The following is an 18524-nucleotide window of genomic DNA, read 5'->3' on the forward strand; positions in this document are numbered from 1 at the left end:
CGGTGATGAAAACGCGTAAAAATTTGCATCTCTTATACGGTATGCGCCAGTAGTACCTTCAACTTGAGCAGACGTATGAAATGCTCTAAATAAGAAATCCGGGCGATGTTCGAAAACACAAATGCTTAGAAAGCACCACTGTAGTCGAAGTAAACAAACACGATGACACGGGCGTTTCTGCTGTCTTGAGAGTGTCGCCACGACATCGCCGCACGAGTAAATGGATCTTCCCTTCTAGTACGTGCTGGGTTATCATAGCGACACACAAGGAAAATTCACAGTCAAGGATAGCGCTTTTACGCGGAACGATGAGCTTCCACCACGCCGTCCACGTCGACGATCACCACCGACGCCATGTTTGCGGATAGAAGAAGCCGGCCCGCGACCGGCATGCAACGCGCGCAAACACTTTTCCTCGACCTGCGATTGGTCTGTCGTCGCGGTTTTTTCAGACGCAGCGGAGAGACGCACGCACGTGAACGACACGTGCGTGCGTCCCTCCGTCGCTATGGCAACTGAAGCCTCTCTCTTCGCTTCTCCCCGCTTCTTCGAGCAACCTCCTTGCCCCGCGAGTGCCGCTTGCGGGTAGTGCCGTCGGCGCCGTTGTCTAGTGTCGCGCAGGGAAGCGTGCGGTCAACGAGCTGTTCCAGAAACCGCACTATAACCGGTGTTTCCCTTCGCGCACCTGCATTTTAAGCGGTATTTAATTACATGGAGTTCTATGGGAGGCGAACCGGTGGTTTACAAAAGCCGCGTTATACCCGGTCCTGCACTATAAGCGGTTACGTTCCAAGTGGTCTATACTGTACTGTGCTTAGCTAGCTACAGAAAAAAGTGACCCTGTAAGGAAATGGATGAAAGAAAAATAATTGCTATTCACAACATTTTTGTTTTTTAATGTGAACTAGAACATCCATAGTGCAAGTTAAGCTAAAAAATTAACTGTACAAAATGCAGTTCTGGAGAAAAACAATAACACCCAGAAAAAACCAAAATATTTCACAAAATCTTGTGTTTTAAAATGCTGTAAGCGACCTAATTTTCATGAGACCCCAATTTCTGTGAGTTTTTCGACTTAAATAATATGGTGAAAAGTAAAGCCCGCAGATATGTTTTTCTATGGTAGCAAATACATAGCATACAGTGAAACCCGTTTAGAACGAACCCACGTACAACGAATTATTGTTGATATCGAACTCGCGGATAATTTAAATAAAAGTGCATGTAAAAAGTACATTTTATAATGAATAGAATATTGGCTATATCGAATTTTTTCCCCCCAGGAAACGCGCAAATAATCGTCTTCTAGCCTGTCCCCCCCCCCCAGACACGATACAGAAGTCGAGGTCGTGTCTCTGACGAAAGCGATGGAACCATCCCTCAGACGCGGCAAAGTCGTGGCGTTTCAAATGTAGTGCAAACTCTGCTGCCTTCGCCATGATGATGGGGCCGCTGAGAGGAAGATCTTGGCTTCTCATCTTTTTAACCCACGTGATGAGCGCCTTCTCCAAATCCGGATGTTTAACAGAGCAAAGTATTTTTTTCCGTCATTGTTTTCTTGTTGCGGACGTATGTTTACAACGTACTCCTCGGGATCTCGTGCTTCTTGGCAATCTCGACCTTGCTCGCTTTTCCTGCGTCTACTTGACGCAAAATCTCCACTTTCTCTTTGAGCGTTTTGGCGTGATAATTTTCTTGGGCCAGTATACCCGATGACGACATCGCGGTCTCAAAGCACGTAGCACGTAGCCCGGTCGTACAGCCAAAACCATCAGCTAAGTCACCAGCACAAATGGATCGGCGATCGCGCAACGGTTCAAACACAGTAGGCCCGGATCAACAAGGCACGGAAACAGAATCGCAGAACTGGTAATGCGGAGAACAAAGGGACGTGAAGGGCTTCGAAAAGCGCGAAAGAAACCACTTTGAGCGCCCCTATTGGTCTCTTGAACGCCTGGCGATATTGTTCCAAATATTCATGTGCGCATTCCTATTGGCCCGCAGTGGATACCGACGACGCACTCGCGTTTCCTGCAACGCGCCTGCCGCATTTAGGAACGCGCAGCGACGCGGCGCCCGGCGCGCCGCCTGTCGCTTGACCGGAAAAGCTCCACGCATGGCGGCACGTGGTTTGAATTATCGGTGCCGGAAACGATTCGAGCGTGAATTAACGGGTTGTTTTACACATGTGCCTCTACGCAGCGTGACCGGACCATGGCGACTGGTTCGAATTATCCAAAAGTTTGAATTAATGAGTTGTGAATTAACGAGCTTTCACTGTATGTCTTTTACGAACAAATATCCTTCTCAGAGCACGCTACAGTGTTGCCGGGAACAAAATTTGCGCTCGGCATGCGGGAAAAAAGGAACCGGCACTCGGAAGGTTAAAGGCTACCTTTTCGTGTGCAGGCCTTTGTGGAGGCCACTGGCCACTGGCCCAAGACCCTGCCCGAGACCCTGGAGTACTGCAGACTGGAGCAAGTTGGGAGGCACCACAGTGGCATCGGTAAGCAACACTGGCGCTCTCTCGTCCTTGCACACTTTCCTCGTGGGTTCCACAGGGCGGTTTCACGCGTCATACCTCCGGCTCATAATCCGGCCGGATGCCATGTTGGCTAACGTTTGCCATGCGTATATCTTTTCATACGTGGAGGCAGTGTTTTCCGCGGATTATCACGGCAGTTTCTTTTTCATGTTTTTCTGATATCTTCTTTTATGCATCTGATTGCGTAAACGAAGACACGAAAGAAGGTAAATTTTTATTCCGCCGCAATGGACCTTGTGTATTGTATTGTATTCTGCGGCGCAATCTCTTTGAAACGAGAGTCGAAGTTCGACACGCCTTTTTCGAGTAACCATCGCCATCTGGTGAGTTGTCTGCGAACTACAATAGAAGAGCAGCTTAGCATGCCCCCGCCCATTAAAACACATTGGCATCGTGCTGTTGTATTGGTTTGCAGTGCTTTTTATACCCTATACTATTGATACTATAAAGCAAAGCGTCAAAATAAACTAAATATGCGCGAAGCTAGATGTTGACAATGTTGGTGTCGCCATTTTCGCAAGGCACCACGTCCTGGTGTCCTGCGAAAATGGCGACAGCGGGAGTGAACGCATGCGTAGTAGCTTACTGGAAAAAGGTCCATTGTGGCGGCATTTTTTTATGCACGCTTACTTTTTCGCCGGTAGCGGCAGGCTTGTCGGGAGTGGGCCGCAAGTTCATTGGAAGGACCACGGCCGGCCGCGGCCCGGTGGAAAAACCTCCGCTTGAGTAAACATATTTTGCGTGATGAAAATGACCGAAGCATTATAGTGGTGAGCAGCTTCTTTAAAATACTCACAAATGTCTTTGAGTTTTGTCAAATTTGCGAGGGAGTCGTCGAAAATAATCGGCGAATTTCTTTTGGGGTCTAACTTTTGCAAGATCTCCTTGGTGAAAATGAGCACCTTAATCTCTGAAAACCAGTTCTGGTGAAACACAAAAACGTAGTAGACTACGTGAAACTCTTGGTCAAACATTTCTTTTCTAAATCGCAACAATTTGTGAATATACGTGCTTTTGCCTCATTTAGAGGAGCTTATCACCGTGATGGACGCTGGCGTTTGGAATCGAAATTTATCCAGGTCCGGAGACATGGTGACACCAACTGCTTGTCGACAAATGAAAAGATGTCGCAGACCTGTTTCTAAGTATATCTCTCAAGAGAGAAGCAGATTTCCCAACTTTAGGCTGCAGACGCGACTCATGGTTTTTGATAGATGCTAATTTTCACACACGTTGCAGCAGTGCGGTCTATAGCGGAGCCTGGACAAGGAAGTAATACCGATTCAATGTTTACGCTACAAGAGATATGCAATAAAAATCAACGGAGGTTCGTCAAGGTTGAAGCAGACCGCGATATGAGACCGTCTGGCAGAAAATTGTGTGCACGTGACTTGACTCGAGAAAAATATCCAGCAACATCCCGAACAGAGTTTGTGGCAAGCTCAGGCACCCTTAATCGTTTCGATTTCAGGTCTTTCGTTTGTGTAAGACAAGTCTGGACATGTCTGGAAAGGTTTCAACAGATCGTAGTGTGATAGTCTTTTATTTTTTTTTCATATGCAAATTAAATACGTTGTTATGCATGACGCTCCGCTAGCTCGCTTTTTCAGTCTCATTTTTTTATATATAAAGACAATAGTGACGTACATGTCGATTTCACAGCGAGGCATCATTTCGTAAGCCGCTTGGTATAAATGCCGAAGGATCGTCCCTTGTCTCTTCGCCGCTTTCTTTCCAGAAGAAAAGGTAATGTTAGAAAAAGCTTTGTAGTTCAAGGGCCGCTGTACTTTTGGGATTATTTTCAGACCTGCCATCTTGCCTCGAGCCACGGCCCCTTCGGTCAACTCGAAATGGACAGGATCCTAGACAAGCTGCGTTCACTGCAATAGTCGTCATTGTCTGTGTTTTTAAGCATGGGGGCTCAATTCCGTGCAACATCAAGCTACCGGTGCAGGAGGTGATGCGAATGGACACACGCTACGGGCTATCCGTGTGTGTGACTCTTCAGTCGAAGAACGAGCTGGTTAAGGTATTTCTGCGAGGAAGACACGAGAGCATGAGGATAGTAAAGGAACTATTGATTGAGAAAAAGAGGGGTGACGAGTGGTCACCAGTCATTACTTTCTCGTGCTCAAACAATAATTGTAAATCGCAAAACAATAAAAAAAAAAATGGCAACTTGTCATCTGTGTGATGTGGAGAGCAGCAGCAATACTCCACCGCGGAGGCGTTACAAGTAGGGGTGTGAGAATACTCGAATATACAAATTCAAATCGAATAGAAAGCTCCAGAATAATTTGATTCGCGAATCGAATTTCTAATATTGGGTTACTCGAATATTCAAAATTTTCGGCCAAAGACGCGCGGTTGGCGCGAAGCAAACAAAAAAAGCCGTTTTTTCTCCCGATGTAAGCGCCGTGATGTTAGACAGACCATGCGAGAAGCACCTCTTGGTCCTACCATTCCACAAAAATCTAACACACAGGTTAGAAAAAAGAAAAGTAACGAACACCACAAACTTTATAGCACGCAGATTTACTCACGATCGTGACACAATCTACCCTTGAATCACAACCGAAACATCCCGTTTGCGCCGCTTCCAGAGATTAATTGTTGGGAAAACCGGAATTCCGGGCCAAAGCCTAATTCTTTTCACGAGTAAAGCCCCTCGTTTCAAATTGAAGCGCCGATGTAAAACACACTTGGCTGCACTCGCAGAAATTGGCGCTGCCCCACTGCACGACCACGGAAAGAAAACCACATTACCACGCCGATGAAACCAGCCGAGTTATCGTCGTCATTCTTTTGGAACCGCACATTCTGATTCAGAACGAAACGGAACGGAAAAATAGTGTGCCTAGATTTGAGAGGGTTTCCAACAGTTCGATAGCCGCGTTTGAATAGACCATTTTCTATATTACCCAAGCATCAAGGAGAATGCAGGGATTGGTGTTCCACGCGCCACACGCCCACGCCTTCCCCGTATAAAAGATTCTAAGTAAATAACCCTAATAAATCGGTGACGAACGCGCGTGCAAGATGCCTTTTGTTTTAGGTTACTACTGCTGAGGCCAGCACGTGTGGCGCGTGGAACACCGATCCCTGCATTCTCCGTGATGCTTGGGTAATATAGCAATAGGTCTATTACGAACTGCGAGAAGGTGATGAAAAGACGAAAGCATCGATCGGGATTGAGCAGGCAGGGCAGGCGTCGTCGCTCTTCTGTTTGCTCGCCTTCTTTCCACGCGACAACACAACACATGCACACTCATGATCAATCTGCGCTGGAGCCGTCTCCATGGCTTCAGTTTCGGTTGCTCCCCCTTTTAAATCTAGGCAGGATAGATAGACAGAAAAATGAATGCATAGTGGTAGTTAGACAATGACTTGCGCCACTTCACCACATTTTTTTTTCTTACTTGAGATTATGCTGTTTAAGCCTTTTTACTCAGATTTAACACCTATCTGTTTATTTATGTAAATGAAATCCCAGGGGCCATTTTTTTTTCCTTAAAATGGAGACCAATTATTGCAAGATGCCCCTTTTCTGAGATATACAAATATTTGTTTTAAAAAGTTGTGGTGTTAGGTTGTGCTTTTAAAGAGAAAAAAAAAGGCACGCATGACTGTAACTTTGGTTTTTTGTGACGTTTAAGGTAGATAGACTATGTTTGCACCATAAAATTGGATTTTTAGTGCCCGACGTCCAACAGCAACTGCTTTTTGTTTTCACCAGAACTTTTTTTACATTTTGGCTTTTGTTTTGTACAAGACGCATGTTCTGCACCAGGCGCATACTCTGCACATATAATAATCTTATTCGCAGCACACTTTGAAAAATTCCTACAAATAAAATCACTATTCGATATTTGATTTTCGGCTTTCTTTTCTTGATTCGATTCGGTATTCGATTCGAAAACTACTATTCGGTATTCGCACACCCCTAGTTACAAGTTCACCTAGTCCAGGTTCACAATATTCCCCTGCCTGATTGCCTTCTGTTTAGCAACTCACTGTGCACTTTTCGAAACTTCACTTCGCAGTAGATATGCATTTGCACGAGCGCGACGACGAGTCTCAAAATGTCTTCAGTCCGACGCAATGGCCAGCGTCTTTAGGCATTATGGAATGCCATTGCGTTTTTTCATCACCTTAACCGTGGAAATAACTTGTCTCAATGGCGGCGACGAATTTGAACTTTGCGTGCACTACTTTCATTCTTAAGTCCACACGGTCTGGGCTGAAGGTAGAATTTTCGATGCTCTACAGACTGCATGCGCCGAGATATCCGCTCACCCCGAACATTATCAAGAATGTGGATCCGGGCTTGTCGTCGTCGCCATTCAGATCTCTGCCATCACCGTTGGACGTTTCCTTCCGCAGACGGTCGGTTGTGCAAGTCTTGTGTTCCTCAGGAAACTCCCAAGCAGACAGAGTCTAGTGGATGTGAACGAGCTACTAAATGACTCAGAAAGAAACATGTGCTTTGTGTTTTCTGTGCTCGCCGGTCTCCATCCCGCACCCTCTAAAGGATCGAGAGCTTCTTGGTACAGAGACCATTTGTCCAAGTATTGGTTCCCCACCAGTTATCCAGTGATGTTTCTGCAAGATGGACAGGCTTTCGAGAGAAAACAAAAATCTGTGTTCGTCAACGTGTATGGTTACGATTGAGAACAAAGGTTTGTCTACGGACTCAAAATTAACGATCGTGAGTTCGAGAAGCACGTGGATTTGCTCCTAATAGAAAATCACTTTGTTCTAATCACCAACTTTGCCACACTTTTCGCAAACAGGGACAGTCACCGTTTTCGCTGTAAGAGGTCTTTCGATGGGCTTTTATTTGCACTTTGTGCTAGACAGTAATTTATCGCTATTCAAAGAAAAGAAGACAGTCTGGACATTGTGTCGAACAAAGGGGGACATATTGTATTTCCAGAGCGCACACCCGTCGGAACCTTTTCCCTACTTTTGCGTCTACGATTTCAAGGCCATTCTGGAAGCGGAAAACTTGGCTCAGGCTTATGAGAAGCACGTCCCCAGTTCATTTTCCGTACTCATGATCCGATCGACGGACTCGCGCGTCATTGAGCATTTTTTGTACTGGGGCGAGGAATGCGTGGAAAAGTTCTTTTCCATTCAATTGTCAAAGCTCATTTGTAAATGGACTCAAAGTGAGTCCTTTGACGTCCAACAATACATAAAACCAAGATCATCTCGCTCAGTTCGAAGCAGCAATTCGGATCAGATAACTCCAATAATGGCACGTATAGATGCATTCAGATATTCATTTTTTCCTCGAACCATAGAAGATTGGAACTCTCTTCCTCATGAAATAGTGAACATGGACTCATTGAATAGCTTTGAAAATAACGTACTCGCTTACCTTGCATCCTCCAGTGGTAGTTGGTCATAATATACTGACTGTTATTATTTTGTTGCATATTATGCCTGTGTGTTTTCGTATGTGCACCTATGTTTTTGTATACGGGCGTGTGCAGTGGCCAGGACATTGGCCACATATGATTTTCTTTTGTACCACCCTGTGTCGGCCTTCGGGCTAACAGCATAAATAAATAAATAAAATAAATAAAGTGTCAATGGTGAGCGTGGACGAAGAGCCCCATGCGTCGGCCTCTCAGTGTGCGATTTGTGGCGAATCATTCGGAAAGCGAAGGAAAAAGTCTGAGATCACAATCACTTCAGCGGATCAAACAGGCAGTCATTGTGTCAGTGATGCAATTTAAGTCTGAGAGTAAACAAGAACGTCATTCCGGTGGTTGCACAAAACCATTCGTATGACCTGGCCTTTATTTTACTGAAACTCGACTTACCGTATTTATTCGAATCTAGGCCGGCCCCGATTCTAAGCCAACCCCAGAAAGTCCGAAGCCAGAAAGAAAAAAAAAACTTACCTCGAATGTAAGCCGAACAAAGAGGCAAAGACAGCGTTCACAAAAAGAAGATATTTATTGAACATGAAGATGCCGTGCTCATTCTGAGTAATCATTGCTGCTAGCCTCGTCGCTGACTTGTTTATCACTGTCATCATCAAACAGTCTGCTATCCTCAGTACCATCAAACACATTTGATATGCTGCACTTTTTGAAGGAGCGCACGGTCAAAGTTCCAGGGATGTCGTCCCACGCCGCAGCTACCCAGCCCGCCATCCTCGTTGTGGCGCACGCAAATATCCTTTCCTGTTGCCTCCTCCAATGATAGACATTTTTTTCATCCACGCTGAAGTCTCGCCCGGCTTGAACGTTCGACGACAACTCCACGGCTGAAACAACTTTTCTTTTAAAAGCGGAAATATAATGGCACCGCCTGTTTAGTGCCATTGCGCTGTTGATAAAAAAAAAACGCCACGCCGCACGCAGGCCATTATCAATGCAGGTCAAAATGGCGGCACCGCCCGTGTACTTGGTGGCTACTGGCTCGGCTAGTAATGGCTACAATACTTTCTTTTCTAGGTGGCGCCAGCTGCGCGCCACTTTCTTCAATCTTACTTGGAAATTGGCCCGTGTTTCAAAATCCCCGAATCTAAGCCAACCCTAGAGTTCGATGTATCGGTATTTAAGAAAAACTATCGGCCTAGATTCGAATAAATACGGTACTCGAGTCTAAAAAGAAAGTGCTGGCCACTAGCTACAAACAGTTTAGAGACTCGACGTGGGTAACCTGTGGTTTCTCGACTGTCTAGCTTTTCCCCCCGCCGGCTTGGACGCGCTGGTTCAGGACCTCCGTTCCAAGGGCCTGGAAAACCTGTTCTGTCTGAAGCATGCTTTTATGGACCACGTCGAGCTTCTGGCTTGGAAAGGCGTATTTCCCTACAACTGTGTGACGGGTTTTAAGGCTTACGAGGAGCCCAAGCTACATCCTAAGAGAATACAGTGATTGTTTTCTGAAACTTGACTGCCTACTTCTCGCCAACGTGTTCCAAAATTTCAGGAAATGGACTTTAGGCACGTAGAAGATTGATCCCTTACATTACGTTTCCCTCCGCATGCTGTCTCGCCTGCGCACTTAAACAGACTGGGGTAAAACTGGAGCTGCTCGACGACGTGGATGCGTATCTCTTCATCGAAGCGGGTTTGCGAGGAGGTATCATTTAGTGGGTTATTCGTAATGCGAGGGCTAGCGTGCCAGGAATCGCATGTTTTGATCCCGACATGGAGGTTTCTCACATTTTGGACCTCGACATGAACAGCCTGTACACTTCCACTATCCAACAACCTGAAACTGTGTCCCATTGTCCTCCTTGTCCCCACTTTCCAGGGTTAAAATAATGTCTATACTCAACCAGCTCGCCTGCACCCTTGCTTTAACTTCATTACGCCTTCCATGCGTTGATTTTCGCTGGCTTGATCGCAAGAAATCGACACTCTTCAGTTCCATCAGGTTCCCACGACATGCCCGAGGTTTGCATTTTGCAGGTGGACCTTGACTAGCCTCACGAACAACACGATTCACACGTGGACTTCCCCTGGCTCCCGAGAAACAAGGAGTCCCCCTCGAATGGCAGTCACCCTATCAAAAAGGGCTGGTACAAAAATTTCACCTACCCGAGCGAGAGTCTGAACGAAAGGAGCTTCTAACCTTTTTCCCGAAACGCAATTATGTCATTCTTTTACTGAAATCTCAACATCTATCTGGAGTTGGGTTTAAAACTAGGGGCTATTCATCGCATTTTGCAGTTTTCGCAGCGTGTGTCCCTAAAAGATTTCATCGACTTCAACCACAAACTCCAAAAACAGTCGACAAAGGCTTTTCAAAAGAGCTCATCTAAACTCATTATGAATTCAATTTATGGCAAGACAGTCAAAAACCTACGTCAGTACAATAACATTGTCATTAGCGTAAGAGAGGACGAAGTGTTGAAAAACTTGCAAAAGCCTAACCTTAGAGCTTGCGACGATCAGCCCGACCGTGGTCATCTTCTAGTTTTCTCAAAAAACCCTGCACTTCAACAAACCCATGTGCACCGGTTTCTCTAACCTAGAGATGTCCAAAATTGTCATGTATGAATTTTTCTACAAACAAGATGGGCGCGTTTTCCCCAACGCTCGCGCAGCGTATAGTGACATGACTCGTTTATCCTCCAAATCACCGACCCTGATGTAGACTCGAAGCTCGCAACCCTTGCCAAAACTCACCTGGATACTTCTTGTTACCCACCCGACCACCCCTTGTTTTCCTCTGCAAACAAAATGAAACTAGGAGTGTTCAAAAGCAAGTTCCCGAAAGATCACATTCTTGGATTTGTTTGTTTAAAGCCAAAACTCTATTCGAACGACCTGTCCTTTAGAGAGCAGTGCGTGAGGGTGAAAGGAGTGAAAAAATTTGAGTTCTGTAAGCTAACCTACGAGCTCTACGTTCAAACTCTCGAGCAACATACTCTGCACAAGATCATGCAGCGGATTGTCGCTCGTAAGTTGTTCAAAAATAAGAGTGTTGTCGCGGAGAAAATAGGGCTGAACCCGTTTGACAACAAGTGCTTTATCGACGATGACAGCGTTTCAACTCTTCCTTGTGGACATTGGAGACTTTTTACACATTCTACCTAAGGATGCAAGATGGTGTACAACATTGTGAAATGCTTATTTTTTAATATTTTTTTTAGGCTGAGTGATGTATTTGTACAGAGGGTAAATATTGTGTGAAGAGCCATTTATGATTTTCATGTTGTGCAATGTGTTTTTGTATTAAGTGTAAATATTTGTATAGAGAGCCATTTATGTCACGCAATCCATTTCTGCCTATATTGAGAATGTAGTTTTAGATGTATGCATATTGAATAAAAGAAAAGATCCATCTTCGCTTGGTGTTTCTTGTGGCTTTATTTCAAATGTTACAAAGCGGAGTGGCAGGAAAGCTTTAACGTGGGAGAGGGAAATTGCTTGTGCACAAGTACAGAAATTAGGTGATTGTTCTGTCGGTAGTTGCTTGAGGAAAATATTTGGATGCACTCATGGAGCGATACACTGCAACACAGGAGTGCACCGACATATAGACAGTAAAGTTTGCACGTGACCGACAGAGTCCTTTGAATTGTTTTTTTGGTGTAGAAGAAACTGGCGGCGTTTCCAGTGAAGTCGTTAAATTCCTCGTAAATTGGGAGTCATTTCAAAGCTGTCAAAATAACTAATTGCGTTGTCCTTTGGACATACATGGAAACAAACCCAGTACTATTCATGAACAGAAGACTGCAGTGCCATATTCACTACTTAAAGGGGTACTCCACCGATTTTTTGAGCTACCTCAACTAACTATATTTTCTGACTCCCCGGCCTTTAGTCTTTCCGGTATGCTATTTAGGATCGCGAAATTCATAATAGGTATTGTGAAATCGGCAAATGAAAATTGTGCAAAAACCAATATTCAAATATTCGCGCACTTTTCAGTGCCGTGACGTCAGTGGCAGGCAGGCTTGCCGGTCGAGCAAGTAGTCTAAAAATAGAATATGCCAATCATTTGTTCCGTGCTGGAGCGCGGATACGGGAGCGAGCTTCCAAAGCACTCATTTGACACCAAGAAACTGCTTCAAATCCGTTGGGAGCAACTTCTGTAGTCCAAAAAGTTGACCCCTGCCTTCCACTGACGTCACTTTGTTGTTGTTGCCAGTAGAGACTTTCAGTTTGAAAAACATGGTGAAGACCAAAATTGTAAATTCAATAACTTCGCGAAAAAGCAATATTTTGACCTAATATTTGGGATACTATTTTAGCAATGTTTGTTGGTTAGTTTAGCTAAATTTCAAGCAAATCGGAGACAATGAAAAAACCGGTGGAGTACCCCTCTAATGATTGGGTGACAGCGTCTCTTGGCCAATCTCATTGCATGCAAACGTGCCACAAAACCAGGGACATGTACACTGATTTCCCGCGAACATTGGGTAAAATTCGTGTTCTTCCATTTCAACTGGCAAACTTGTTCTTTCGCTCTTTGTCAATTTCTAAAACGCGAGGCATTTCTGACAAAGAGGATGCTGTTTGGGATCTGAAAAACCTACAACCCGATCGACGTGATGGTAGTGGTTTTATCAGAATGAGAACATGGCGGGTTTCTTCTGCGCGTGGCCCGTCGCCCACTTCTTCGTCATCCCATGTCCATTCTCCAACAACCTCCCACCCAACAAAGTAAAACCGACTGTTCTGTCGGAATTTCTAGACTATAAAGAAGCTGGATGGATCTTCTTATCTTCACGCCACTTCCGAGTCAAATAGTGCAGGCACGCTCTTTCCCATCTCGGCCAGGGAAGGTCAGGTACCAGAATGTTTTTGGGCGATGGTCATTCCTGAGAAGCACCACATCTCCCACTTGACTGCGGCTTGAGTCGGATGAGCCTACCGCGTTTGCAATGGCAGCTCCAAGCGGCCAAATTTGAAAGATTTCACCTTACACGTCCTTCGCCGCTCGCTCTGTGTGAGCATTCACTTCTCAGGAACGAGAGTAAAACATTTTTGCCGCTTCCTGGTTATCCTGGGTGGAACTTCGGGCTCGTGATCGGATGACGACCCGTGGTCCGAGCTACCACGGCGACGCTTTTGCATTGCAATATTGTCGCGAAATGTTGCTCGCGCGAGTATTTAGTCTAGCTTCACTTTATGTTTTTGCCTTCTCTGAGAGTTCTTTCCGTCTATACGGGACGGCTGTTGGATTCCACCGGAGCCGGGGGGCCCCAACTGGGGGCGAACGTGAACGCTGTAACGCTACACTTAGTTTACAGAACCCCGCGTTGGAAACGTTTTCTCTTGTGTATGTTTGCATTTGGGCTCTCTACTTCGGAGGTGGTTTTGAGCTGTGTATGTGTAACTTCTCTGTCTACGTAGGTATGTGCTTTCTGTTGTTTATGGCTGCTCTTGTGAGCTTCGTTTGGAATGTGCTCTGTCTCGGATATGCGCTTGTTTTTGGAATGTTTGTATTTACTTCAGGCTCCGAGCCTTTGGCTCTAAGAAAACCCCTCTTGATTGGTCCTTCCCAAACTTTCTGATTGGTGGACTGGAGGAGCCCAGAATGCTGCTGAACTGAATATAAGCGGCCACCGAAGGGCCGTAAGGCGCTTGGCTCCCGGATACCAAGTCTCGGACATCTCCCTGCCTCTGGAAGCCAACCTGCACGTCCGACCCCCCTTCGGCTGTGGAGTCGTCCACCCGCTAGCTCGCAAACTTGGTACCCCTTACGGCTGTGGAAGAGTTTGGCTCGCTTGCCTTTGTGTGGAACCTTGTTTGTCGAGTTTGGCTGTGGTCGGGGCCCCCGCTGAGGGTGTGTGTGGTCAGGGAGGACGGCAGAGAAAGTTTCCTTAGGTTAGGATTATTCCCCCCAACATTTATTGACGAATTGGCCATATCTGTTGTAAAGATTTTGATCCTATCTCTTAAATAAACAGTTTGTTAAAATCAGTATCATTCATAAACGGAGAAAAGAAGACTCCTATCATTTTCTTCGTTACAATATGTTGCATTTCCACCAAAGGCTGTTCAAAAAGGGCACTTAAATTGAGCCCCGCTTCGTCACTCCCAAAGTCCTGGTAGCTGTAACCGTTGCTATCGCAGAGTGTTCCAAAGAGGTGTCTGAGGGCTTCGGTAGAGATTTTTTCACCTCGTAGTCCACTTGACCCTTCCAGTCTTTTCTACGAGGCCACGAAGAGCTTCGCCAACAACCGCGTCAACATCTTCGCCCACCTTTCGATTCACTGAGCCATTCAACTGTTCCTTCTGCGGTGCAAACGTCTTCGAAGGTGAACTCGTACACTCTCCGGGTCGGTCCCGTTTTCAAAATTTCTTGCAGTTGACGCTGACAACTTTGCCCTCCTAAATCTCAGTGAAAACGGTTATGCGGTTGGCCGGTTTCAGCATCTTCCCCCATGTTTCAACAACACCAGTGGGAGTCGCTTCATTCCCCTTTGCATCATTGCTTTTGACGTTCCCTTTGGGGATTCCATTGTCCTCCTTAGAGTCACTGGCACTCAGCTCAGGCTGGCAACCGACAGGCTCCGATAGTAGCTGAGCGTCAGCTGCTTCCCTGTCATCTTTAAAGGCAGATTCCCTGCTGTTGCCGGGGCTATTGCAAGGTGTCAGTACCGTACAGGGCGCCCATTCCAGGGCCTCCGTTTCGTCGCATTCATTGTCACTGTTTTTCCGGGCTGCTTCCTCAGGCACCGGTTCACTCTTGGTGCTTGACTGCTTGGCTTCTGGCACATCCTCCTCAGGTACCAGTAGGGTATTCTTTTCCCGTAGCTGCTGAGAAGGCTGGTCGCTTTGATGTCAAGTCATTACCTCCATAGCAGTTGTTTGGTGCCAGCGCGCTTTCGGTAATGGTCGTACTGGACCTTGGAGTTTCCAACCAAATATTGTTTCTACCGCTGCCAAATCTCCGTCAAGTCACTTGATGGACCCGGTGACAGCCTTCCAGTAATTATCTGCTCCGATCAGTATATCAATTTTAATGTCTATCTTGAACCCCGAGCACGAACGATCGGCAAGCTGCAGCATGCACGTTTGAGCTGTCCTGCAAAGACTTACTGGGAACGCAGAAGAATGACAAATGGCAGGAACTACCAGAGCCTCAATTTGTACCCGTCTCCGATCGTATTGGCTTTGAAGCCATACCTCTACCTTCCGGAGTTTACTCGCACTGCCAAGGGCAGTATTGCCGAAGACTGTAATGCTCAAATCCTCTTTTCCTAGAACCTTACAAGACAGCTCGTTGACAAGCCTGGTCGTCACAAACATTCGCTGGATCCCCCCATCCAGTAAGTACCGGAATAGGCGGCGCTTAGTTTCTCCTTTCGCCCAGATTGTGTCGGTCTGCAGAAGAACTGTTTTGACGCTGTTAGACACCGCACTCGTTACTGACACTTCCGAAGTGCCGGGCTGTGACGAAGAATGAGGACTGCCTTTGGTGGGTTTGAAGTCACGATCGCAGAGGCAAGTCGTGTTTCCCTTGGCAGTTGGCGCAGCAGAGAAATCTGGCGTTGCAACAATCTCTTGCCCGGTGATATCTTTTGCAGCACCTGAAACATCGGCCGTCTCTCTTCAGTATTTCCTTTTTCTCACTGATGGAACATACGTTGCCTTGGTCGAACGAGTATTAGAGCACCTCCAGTATCTCCAGGGCCACCACAGTCACGCTACTCCCATTACGGAGGGCGTGTGGTTACCCCTAAATGACTGAACTTGTAGTGCATACTTTTTTCTCTGCTGGACGTAACGTGTAAGGCACATTATTTCCCTTTCTGGGCTGTAGTCCATAATGGGTCTGCCAAGGATTTCATTTTGAGGCAAAGCTACGGTGCATAGCTTACAGGAGTAGTGCTTTCCTCTAAGCTTCTTGGTTTTGTGAGAAAAGTGCTCCCGAAGGAGGGATGGAAAGGGCGCCAATGTAGCAACCGAATTGTGTCCGAATTGCGGCGCCCCCTTTGGTAGGTCATTGTATTCATAAACGCCGTGCAAAATAAACGAGGCGCTTTTTTCGACAAGGATACTTGACTAGTGGGTCTCGTCGCTCTCAAGCTGCCTTGGCCGCTCGCGCCCTAGCCCCGCGCTCTTGGGCTTCGCGCCTCAGTGCTACACGACCTCTTCAGAATCCACCGTTTTCCGAATTCCCGCTTTGAGAGTCCTTCGGTTCGAAGTTGCGTAAGCTTGACCCTGTTGCCTTCGTTGAGCCATGGTGACCTAGACCGATCTGCCATAACGTCGCCTTTGGTCCCGTTGTGGCCCGTCTTTCGATCGAAGTTCGTACAAAGAAGCTTTTCTGCTCCCCCTTCCTAACAGCATGGCGCCAGGAATGATTCTTCCACTGGTGTGTTTTTAGCCTCCTATCCCGCACAGAGATCAAAAGTGGTTCTGAAGTGGCAATAAACGACGTCGCGGTAGCCTAAGTGTCACGCTTTTGCGCGTCGCGGTCCTGGCCAGAAGTCGTGGCAGAAAGTGTGAGCAAATGTGAGGGTCGCTTTCCTCGCGATGTCACAGGCCCTGGCTGTCGAAGCTTTCACGGACTGTCATCCTGGAGAGTGGCCTGCAGCAGAACAGGCATCTGCCCCATCCACTGCTGCTGCTGCGATGCCGCCAGGGTCGTGGCCTAATGACACTTCTGTGACGTCATCAGGAGGAAGTCGAGGGACTTCTTTTTAAGACACGGTAGACACACCGGTTGGAGACACGTTCCAGGCACCATACTTCTTGGTGCTTTTCCATCATCACCGCAGTCTCGGGTAATTCCATGACGATGATACCGATGGCGCTCTTTGTTTCCTTGAGTTTCCTACCAAAATGTCCTCGAACCGAGTCGCCGACAGGGAGCACCAACTCTTCGGCATCTGGTGGATTCTTAGAGAGAGAAACAAAAAGGTGCACACTTGCGCCAGAGTTCCGGGGAAAATGCTGAAGCTTGACAAGGCTTCAGAATTTAGTAAGGTTTTCTGCCAGTTAAATGGTGTGGGAACTAAAAAAAAAAAAAGAAAGCAAAGTTCATTTTAGCATAGTACCTGCAATTGGGCAGCGTCGCAGACTTGTACGCATTAGCAGGGAAAAGTTGTCTGTCACAGGTGCAATATGTGTAGGTCAAAAAGTGTTTAATGGCGTCACTTACTTCTTTGCTTGACGGCGTAACTGAAATTGGGCAATTACCAAAGTATTTTAGGTCACAGAATTGTTGGTATGTCAACCATACTTTTTTATATGGTTGGCACGGAAAAACTGCAGCTGTGGGCCTATGCTGCTATCCTTTGGACCATCTTCAGGCTGCTGACAGAGCAGGCCATCGGCAGGCGCTCTGCCGTCATCGTAAATGTCGATCCTGCCAACATTTTGCACAATCAGGGTCCATACTAATAAGGAAATGCAAATAAGTCGCACCATTGTATAACTTGTGCGGATAAAAATCTGGGAAAATAAACTTAGAAAATAAGGTATACATACAAAATAGAATACTTTATTGGCTACTTTATCCAGTCATGTGATTTCTGAATGCTTATTGTATTAGTTATTATATTTTTAGAACCAAGACCCTGATAGCGGCATTTATGTTATTTATGTGAGACTTTCACCGTTTTTCGTTTTTTGCTGTAGAAAGAATTTGCTGAAAAGTGTGCAATTGTTGTTACCCAAACTCTAACCAATGGAGGAATGTATGTGTTCCCTTGAAGGTATTTCTGGTAATTGCTTTCAGAAAGTAATTGTGAGAATTTTCTTTCATAACTTCTCACAATTGCTTTGCCCGGGAATTTCCGTTAGCAATTCGTAACCCGTGATTTCATTGTATCGGAGAGTAGTTAACAGATACATTTGTTGAGGGATGAGTATAATGAAGTGGAAATACTAGGCCTATTCAAAGGCTTGTAAAGTACACACCATACAAATCTTCTGCCCTCTGATTGGTCAAGTGAGTTGCTGTTATGCTTTGTTGCAGATGATTGCCACAACATAACGTCTGTCTTGCGTTGGCTTGCTGAGAAGGGTCACATATTCCGGATTACCGGCCACCTGCCATCGAGAAGTGAGTGCTTCCTTTATTGTTAACCTTGCTCCAGAGAGCGCTTGTAGTGGGAAACACTTTTTCTGTTTGTTACTTTTCTCTGCGGTACTGTACCGCAGAAGGGGTCTAAGGCAAAAGGTGTAGGTATAACCGTTTATAGTGCATGAAGTGTTTAGTGCAGGAAGTGTTCCTGAATCATGGGGTACATTTTATTTTTGGATGCCTCATGGAGTTTTGTAGAGATCTTATTTCAGAGTTTTGTTTGGGGGGGTCTACGGCAAAACCGAAGTTACCGGTTGAGATGATGGCAACCAGGGTGATGAGCTGCATGGCCATCGTGTGTCGCAAAGTTCATACTGGGATTGTTTGGTGATTATCCGAAAGTTACTAAGTTTCTGTGCTGGTCACATAGAGTGGGCTGAATTATAGGCAGATGTGATATTTATTTTATTAAAAGCACCTCAATATTTGTCAAATCAATTCTGAACATCAATACGCAATTGCA

The 18524-nt window shown here is 46.0% G+C and overlaps 1 protein-coding gene across 1 annotated transcript in view; it reads left to right on the top strand.

Annotated features, from left to right (window-relative positions):
* The window catches only part of LOC8036048 (ERI1 exoribonuclease 3), a 67995-nt gene that overhangs the window by 46424 nt on the left and 3047 nt on the right, over positions 1 to 18524 (top strand). The window contains exons 7-8 of the mRNA XM_029971091.2: positions 2410 to 2506; positions 17954 to 18040. Coding sequence (XP_029826951.2) covers positions 2410 to 2506; positions 17954 to 18040 — 184 coding nt within the window. The remainder of the gene's footprint in view (positions 1 to 2409; positions 2507 to 17953; positions 18041 to 18524) is intronic.

The sequence above is a fragment of the Ixodes scapularis genome, unplaced genomic scaffold, assembly GCF_016920785.2.
Source record: "Ixodes scapularis isolate PalLabHiFi unplaced genomic scaffold, ASM1692078v2 PGA_scaffold47__10_contigs__length_4178495, whole genome shotgun sequence".
Lineage (NCBI taxonomy): Eukaryota > Metazoa > Arthropoda > Arachnida > Ixodida > Ixodidae > Ixodes > Ixodes scapularis.